The 9,086-nt window shown below is 41.8% G+C and overlaps 1 protein-coding gene across 5 annotated transcripts in view; it reads left to right on the top strand.

Annotated features, from left to right (window-relative positions):
- The first annotated feature begins 378 nt into the window (after window positions 1-378).
- The window catches only part of EML6 (EMAP like 6), a 119,856-nt gene continuing 111,148 nt past the window's right edge, over window positions 379-9,086 (top strand). For all 5 annotated transcript variants that reach the window (XR_011854043.1, XM_072140545.1, XM_072140543.1 and 2 more), the window contains exon 1: window positions 379-1,010. Coding sequence is in view for 4 of the 5 variants with exons in the window: in XM_072140545.1 (XP_071996646.1) it covers window positions 814-1,010 (197 nt within the window). In the remaining variant the exon portion in view is untranslated. The remainder of the gene's footprint in view (window positions 1,011-9,086) is intronic.

The following is a 9,086-nucleotide window of genomic DNA, read 5'->3' as shown; positions in this document are numbered from 1 at the left end:
GCATTTCCAACTGTATAACTAAACCCTCCAGAGACGGATTTACGCCGCGAAGCATCATGGGAATCGTAGTTTCTTCTCCTCCTTCACACACAGTTCCATAGGAGCACCAGCACTACATCTCCCACAATCCCCCCGCGCGCAAACCGTCCCTTCCACTTCTTCAAGTGAGCAGCAGGTTCCCGCCCGCTTGGCGTCGCCGTTTCCATGTAATGTCTGCCCCTGGTTACTACGCTGGGCCGTATTCTAGAACGCGGCTACTCTAGAATTACAGCGCAACGTGTTACATAATCCCGGGTGTTACGCTACGGTGCCTCCGCCTACTGTCTGTGATTGAGGAGAGTGTATTATTTCACCCCCCAGTGGTTCATGCCATGATTATTTGCCTGATTGCTGATGCTCAATCCCCAGGGGTGCAATAGTCTGCATGCAGATGATCCCTAGTCCTGTATTTAGTGCATTGCTCCCCTCCCTGTCCGATTCTGCTGCAGTGAAGAATCAGTGCTGCTGCAGCAGGAGGTTCAGGCTGGACCCTGCAGCTTAGACACCTACCCTCCTCCTCCTCATCCTGCTGCTGCTGCTGCCCACCTGTTTGTGGCATAAACTTAGCAGCACTGGGCATGTGTGTGGGCAGTGCATCCATTAGCAGCTGTGGTGCCATGAAGGAATGCACACGGATGCAGCAGGGGATTATGGTGGCACTGGATAGCTACTAGAGGCTTCCCTTGTGGAGGAGGAGCAGACACCCTGCCAGGAGAAGACCTTGTGCCACCCTTCCCTCTCCCCCTGTGCACACATCAGTGTCCTTCTCGTATCATGGCGGATAGGACTGCTCCTGGATGCCAGCTGCGCCTGGACTGGGTCTATGGCTACAGGGGGCACCAGTGCCGCAACAACCTGTACTACACCGCCGGCAAGGAAGTGGTCTACTTTGTAGCAGGGGTAGGGGTGGTCTACAACACCCGGGAGCACAGCCAGAAATTCTTCCTTGGCCACAATGATGATATCATCAGGTAAGAAGGTGCTGCAGGTGGTGGGCACAGCAGGCATGCCCTTGGTACCCTGGCACTGATTGTGATCATTCACTAAATCATCACTAACCAGGAGTGCTCTGCTATTACAGCTTATATTATATAGGATGCACAATGTTGAGGAAATTTGGAGAGTCATTGTCACTAGTATTACTTGTGTGGTGGTGTCACAAGTTATCATCAGTTGTCAGGCATTACTTTTGTTACTTGTTGTCGGAACAGGAACTTTGAGACATTGGTTTCCTTATTGAAACATCTGTAGCGAATTGTATAGAATGCAACATCACATAAGTGTGTGTGTTATGTGTATATAGTAAATATATGTGTGTGTGTGTGTGTATATATATATATATATATATATATATATATATCTGTGTGTACATTTTTGTGTACATATATATATAAACGTGCCTTATGTGTGTGTGTGTATATATATATCTCATACATACAAATATGCACATAACACATAACTTACACACTTATATTTTATATACATACACGCAGAAAAATGTACACACATATTTACACACAATATATGTGAGCATAAGTGTGAAGTCCATATACTCAGCGCACCTGATCCTTCCACATCCGGAGTGTGCACAGACCTACGCCTTGAAGCAGGTAGAAGAAAAAGATTGCGATCGAACCCTCCAACGAATAATCAAATGAAGTCCTTTTATTAAGATTAAAATTCCATCGTGCACATATGTAGAAACCTTTACACCCATGCATTTCGACAATAGTGTAGTATAGTGAATGCAATGTGTGCTGATGAAAGTTTTTTGTACATTAATTTACTACTCTCCTACGCTAGTACTGGAGCAGATATATTTACCCAAAGCATATGAGTATATATTTTTCTAATCATGTGATGTTCTATATTTATGTCTTATTGTTCTTCTTCATGTCATAGTCAGAACCGTTTTTTTCACGGATCACTCATAGGCTATAGTTTACAAGGATCTGTAAAAAAATTAAACTATAGCCTATGAGTGATCTGTAAAAAAAAGGACTGAGGCAAATGGGATAAGGGAAAACAAATGTTAATTTCCATTTTTCTTGGCTGTTTTTGGACACCTTCAGGTGCAGGTAGCCTTATTTTCAAAGTAGTTTTTGTTTTTCATAATTTTTCTTACAATAGATTTGTTGAAAAAACGTTAAAACTGCCCATTGAAGTCACTGGGGTTAATTTATCAATGAATTAGTATCTTACTCTAGTTTCATAGAATGTAGTGTTGGAGTGTCTATTGGTGTATTTTGTCTGTCAGATCTATTTTAGTGGTATAGATAGTTTGGTAAATGTGGTTTTAATTTCGCATGTAATAATTCTTATTTAGGCTACATTACCCTTGGCCGGCAGTGACGGGAGAGTAGAGGAGGGGGAGAGCGCCGCTCACCCCCTCCATTGGAATATATGGCGCCAGCGCCGTATTCTGTAGATAGATAGGACATGTCCTATCTTTCTATGGGGTACGGAGCGGTACGGTGCCACACATGAGCGGCACCATACCGCTCCCTTTGGGCGCCATGAGTCCATATCAATGCATGGGGGACGTATATCGGCCATATTTACGTCCCCCATACATTCATATAAATATAGCCTTACCTGTTTTTTTTTATCTCTTGCACCACTATGGGACTGGAGTGGTATTGCTCTGAAACATACACATTGTTATACCATCAGTTCTGACCATACAAAGCTGCAGACAGTGCTAGGTGTTGGTCCTGGAGAGCTGAGTGTTGTTAGAAGCAGAAGGACTATTAAAAAATGGATTTTTATTCCAGAATTGTATCTGGATCACTGGGGGTTGCCCTAACACTGCTGTGTGCTGTGATCTCTATATTCAAACTCCTCTTTAGCCCCTCCCCACGAATAATTTTTTGAGTATTTCAAACAGAAGCCTTCTACAGCAGTGACTCAGAGCATTTGGGGGGGCTGTGCTATGTTCAGTGAAGAGATCTCACACACTCCTCATCAGACATAATGAGGAACCTTTACATATGGAAATAAACGTAAAGGGAACCTGTCATCAGGTTTGATCATGTAAAACTGCAGATGGTGTAAGGTAGTATCCCTGGAGAGGAGTGTATCCATACCTTTGTGTGTCATTAGTGGAAACAGTATCACTTCTCTGAATACAACACATCAGAACTCCGGCCTTAGGGACAGCTACAAGGAGCTGCGCGCTGAAGATGTCTGGGTAGGAGGATCAAAGAGGCTACTGGGGCGTGGAGTAGCCGCGCCTTGTAGCCTCAGCTCCGGCTTCTCCATGCCCCAGTAGCCTCTTTAGAAAATTTGCATATTTCCCTGATTAAAGGTTAGAAAAGATAGAGGGGAGTAAAGGATTAGCCTAAAAAGGGCTATCCTTACATTCGTTAGATGCACCTACCATCGGATCTACCTTAATAGGTAGATCCATAGTGGTAGGTTTCCTTTAAAAAGGCTGATCTGCATTCTCTTCTGTCACGACAGTCCTAATACGGCAGTCCTAATGCTCTCCGCGGGTGCACTTTGTGTCTGATTTATTAAGAGGCTCCGGCCTGGCGTAGGAATCTGCTACAGCAAATGCGCCAGACCGGAATGTTCCTAGCCCAGCATACTCCACGTCCCGATTCCACCATGAGGGTGGCATAGGAAAATAAAAGGTTGCAATTTCAAACTTCTTTTCATCTCTTCTTTTCTATATTTTGTTTTTCCATGTGTCTTATAGCATGGGGTCGCTACCTAGAGGAGGGGACACTTTTGGGCCCTGATATAGACGCCAACAAATCATCAGAGCATTTTGGGAGATGGAGTATTTATTTACTGTCTGTCCGGTGGGAAAGCACTAGTAGACATTTGGATTTTTCTCATGGGCCAAATATAATGACGGTGTGGTCCATATTTGTCCCATGGGGGTGAGTTTGACACCCCAATCTAGATGAAGCCCAAGCTAAAAGATAAAAAAGTTTCTGTATCCCTACACCTATCATCATCATCATCATCTGTTTTCTTGAACAGAGCCACACACTTCATATCAGAAAATAGAAGCAGGTCCCTCCTGGCTGGTTGATGCAATGTTGATGAAGTAAAATATTAGTAGATATGTGGTGTGTACTTTACATGATGATCATGTAGGTTGTATGGTTTATACAGCTTTTTTTCTGTACTTTTTTGGGGATCACAATTGTATAATCCACAAATCCAAAAATTTATTACATTGCCTGTTCACGTTTTAGCATGGTCCCTTGCCAAAAGTATAGGTTTAACTTGTATGGTCTACGTTAAATGGGGGTTTCCACTCAATACTGTTAATCGACTTTTGCTTTTGCCCATCAGTACCTTTTAGCAGCTCACATGCCCAATTGATGAAGGACTAGATAACAGCCTTAAAAAATTACAGGGATGGGCCCAAAATATGTCCCTCACCCAAAAAAAACTATATGTATTTGGGAAACTTAATTATACTTCTATTTTATCATACTTCTTAATTATACTTCTATTTTATCATACTTCTTAATTATACTTCTTTTTTATTAGTTCTGTATAAAGTGGATGGCTATAAAATGGCAGCTTAGATATTTACATACACTGGAGATCAAAATTAGAGAACTGTGAAAAATCACTTGATATTTTTTCAGAAATAATGTAATTCAATGGATCAACATGGATTTTACGTAAGTGTTCACCTTGCCACTAGAACATTGTTTTACAAAAGATGATCATAATTAGAGAACAGCAATGACTGTAGCACTGGGAAAAATTATAACAAAAGTTACTGTAGGTTCCAAAAATCATCAATCAGTAGGCAGTGTACAGGACTTGCTTTGAATGACTTCAGCACATCCATGGCCACATCACTAGTCTCTCACACTGCTCTGCTGGGAATTTGGTTTACTCTTCTTCCAGTCTCTTCCACAGTTCTATGGTTTTTTTGGCCATGACTTTATCACCAAAGATTTTCCAAAAGTTTTTTTTAATTTGATTTACATGAGGAATGGTCATTTCAATGTTTTCTGTTTCATGGAAATGCTTTAGCCGTTTTACCGTGTAACAGGGGTGCTGTGTTAACATTGCTGCCTGATTGATAAGAAGGAATCACTTGTTGTTGAAGAAGGTTCTGATACACACTTGCAGCCATGTCACTGTATGAGAGGTCCAACTCCTGCGGCAGAAAACATTCCCCAAATCATGGCACTTTTTCCACCATCTTGACTTCACTGACTTCTTTACACACTACACACAGGTTCAGTCTTTCCCCAGTTTGTCGATAAACAACCAAAATGCTCTTAATCCCATAGCGCAAAAAGACGTACCTGTAAATCTTGTTGCGTAGGGGGGAGTATGAAGAGGGCTCACTCTTCATACTCACTGGTTGTTTGCTTCACAATGAAGCAAACACCTGTTGCAAAGCTGCCGGTGGCATTTACGAGCCGGCGGCGCGTGGGTGCCGCCATATTGGCTCCGATCGTCGCTCCCCGTGACGTCATCAGCGAGCGGCGATCTGTTGCCATGACAGCCACGGGTCACACAAATATCCGAGGCTATTATGTTTTAGGCTATCTATTACAATGTGCGATTTGCACATTGTAATAGATGATGTGCAAAATCTCCATATACTGCCATACTGTAGTACTACTACATATGTAGTAGTAGTAGTATGTAGAACATTATGCAAATGACTGGAATTTGAAGACAAATAGTAACAATATTATCCAGAAATAACCAGTTTGGTCAACAAATAGTCAATGTTAGCCTCTTGGCAGCAAATGACCTTTATGTAATATTTATTAGCGCCCACCAAGGTATTAAAGTAATTGGCAGTGTAATAAGGTTTAATGGTGGCATACAGTGCTGTCTAGTCTGGAGACCCAGTGTGAGTCCGGCATATACCTCCGCACGCTCCTGTGTCAAGCCGCTTTAATGTTTGCCAATTGACCTTTAATCTGTATGGCTTTTCTTCTTTCCCCATGTCACAATGGCTGCAATGCCTGCGCTCCTATACACTTCATTACATGAGTAAAGATTTTGCACCATGAGAAACACAGCCCATGTATTAAATTTTAATCTTTAATAGGCGATATATACCTTCCTAACACCAAAATGTTCTCTACATATACAGTATTTATCCACAATTTATTCCCAGCTCAAATTTTGTTGGATTTTTCTTTAAAAAAAAAAAAGGGATGGTATAAATCCCCAGAAAATCCTGGTGGCAAGAATGAAAAAAGAAAAGATATAAATTAGAGAATGGGAGAAAGTTGGGCAAAGAAGAATATAAGGTGATTGCAATAGTATTAAGTTAAGATGGGGATTCCTCACAGACTAATCCAGGAGGGGGCTTCTATCACTTACACATAGAGGAGAGAGGACCGATAAATAGGCCACGAAAAAGGGCTGGATAATGTTTTTTATATTACACAAATGAATAGTGCAGGTGATAATAGGTGCTAAAAACTTTGTAATATGCTTCATTAAGTAACCTTTTTTTAACTACTTCTTTCTCCTGTAGTGATCAGTATATCTGAAGTCCCATAAACAACATATAGATATGTAATAGAGGGTTAAGATTTCCCTTGATGATTAAGATTACTGAAGACATTAGACTGTCCAGGGACTGCGTGTAAATAGTTAAGTCATTAGACACTTTATCAGGTTCCTTTATCTCACAGCTGTTGGTGGATACAGGGTGGAAAGTTGATTTACACAAACTGCTTAAAGGGAACCTTTCACCAGGAATGTAATTTTTTGCTGCTGACATGTTCCAATAGCCTATGCTATGCTGATTTTAAAAATGCCTTGGTCAGCATTCTGAAACATTCCAGTACTTTATAAAACTTTTTTTCACATTACCTGGCATCCTGCCAGCGATGTGTGGTGAGTCCCGAGTGGGAAGGGGGTTGTTTGGGATAGGCAACTGCACCAGGCTTTGTGCTGTGGTCTCAGTCTCCTCTTCTCCACACTCATCCAGCTGGGGAGTAATGCATGGTAGCTGTTGTTCTTTTGTTTATTCACAATCAATGGGATCATGTATCCAAAAATTGGATTGGATTGTGAATTAAAGAATAATTTTTAATAAAATCTACCACCAGGATTGTAAACTAAGCACACTGGTATACCGGTGTGTGCCCCCTCTGTCAGGATCTGCTCTTCTCTTAGCTTCTTATGCCCTGTTATTTTTTTAAGTCTTTTAAAATTCTGCAAATGAGCCTGAGGGGTTCCAGGCTCTATAGATGTTATTGGAACCTGGAGCCCCTCAGGCTCATTTGCATAATTTTTAAAGATTTTTTTTTCTTAAAAACAAGGGCATACGAAGCTAAAAAAAGAGAAGATCCTGCCAGAGGGGGACATATTAGTATGTCAGTGTGCTTAGTTTACTATCCTTCATCCTGGTGGTAGATGTCCTTTAAAACAATGGGGCACATTTACTTACCCGGTCCAGTTGCGATCCCGAGGCACGTTGTTGGACGAGGATTGGGGTCTGCCGGGATTCACTAAGGTCATGCGCCCGATATCCAGCCGGTGTCGCTGCTGAGCCGAAGTCTGCCAGAGTTCACCTTCTTCCCGGTGCATGTGACACAAATCGTTTAAATTCAGCGGTTTTTACAAATCCGTCGGGTTGTCTGATGGTCACGCCCCCCCATTTCTGTTGCGTGAAAGCCGATGCGCCAAAAACCCGGGGCAATTGGGCGCAAAATGGAAATATTCGGGAAAACCGATGAAAGTGCTACGTTCGGACCCTTAGTAAATGAGCCCCAATGACTGTAGAGATACTTTAGACTTTTGGTTGTACTCAGTCTGACCACTCTGGAAGCCAAGATGGCTATTTGCTGACAGAAATGGCTTACCTGTACATGTTGAAAAAACAGATTTAATACTAAATCGCTACCAGAATAAAGAGCAAAGTGGAAATCGGTAAATTCAGTGGAGTTCACATTTTGGGAATGCACTGTTCTGCAGGTCCAAAGATTTACAGACAGCAATCCATATATATGTGGGAAGAGCTGCTAGTAGGACTGGGTTACATGTGTCCTTAGAATGAGCAGTATACGTGTGAACGCTGTGTATATTCATGTATACTTGCAATGTACTGATTCCAAGAGCGGGATTCCGGCTCACACCGATAAGAAAGAGAATGGGAGTATAAAGTCCTTAAAGGGGTATCCCCACGAAGACAAGTTTCTTAAATGTACTCAGGATGACAAAATAACATATTCTCCAATTCTATTAACAAAAATACAGCATTTCACTGATATAATTCCAACCTGTCTTTATCAGTCCTTGTGTACACAATTTCAGTTGCCCCTGGTTTCCGACCCTGTATCTTCTTACTTTAGGGTCGGCAGCCATCTTGCTTTTCTGTCTGATGCTGTGGAGCTGAGATATTCTCTGTTCTCTGCCCATAGCCTCTCCCCCCTGCATTCCAGGACGAGCTCACACTGATACACACTGACTTCCTGCCAGCAAACATCAGCAGCAGCGGGAGGATACCTATAGGCAGATAAGTTCTATATCCGGGGAGGAGGAGGGAGGTACATGAGATCTGATAGGGGAGAGATGTAACAGAGCTGAAGTGTGCCAATGTGTGTAATATGCATCTCGTGGATCTCATCATCTCATCTCTGATCTGTCTCATCTCTCTTTCTATGTCAGATACTAGTACAATGTTGAAAAGATAAATGAAAGTGTATATAAACCTGTACCCTGATAATCTAACCACATTTTCAACTCGCAGAAATAAATGGATGATAATGTGTCTGCTTACAGAGTCCCCGCCCACACTCTGGAATTTTGCACCGACCATCATTGAGTAATAGGAGCTAAAACAGCAATAAAACTGGGTAAAATTGTAAAAGTAAAGGGTTAAAAAATTATTTTTATTGTGTCAACATGACTAGGGGAGAATTTTCTTTCAAGGGCAAACCAATTTAAAGGAAATCTACCATCAAAGTCAAGCTTGGATACACCAAGGACACATAACTGTGGTAATCTTCTTATATTTGTGATCCATGGCCTCCTTCCTTCTAAAATCAACTTTTAAAGTTATGCAAATGAGACAGAAGGACTCTCAGGGACGT

The sequence above is a fragment of the Engystomops pustulosus genome, chromosome 3 (assembly GCF_040894005.1).
Source record: "Engystomops pustulosus chromosome 3, aEngPut4.maternal, whole genome shotgun sequence".
NCBI lineage: Eukaryota > Metazoa > Chordata > Amphibia > Anura > Leptodactylidae > Engystomops > Engystomops pustulosus.
This window is presented reverse-complemented; position numbering and strand designations above follow the sequence as displayed.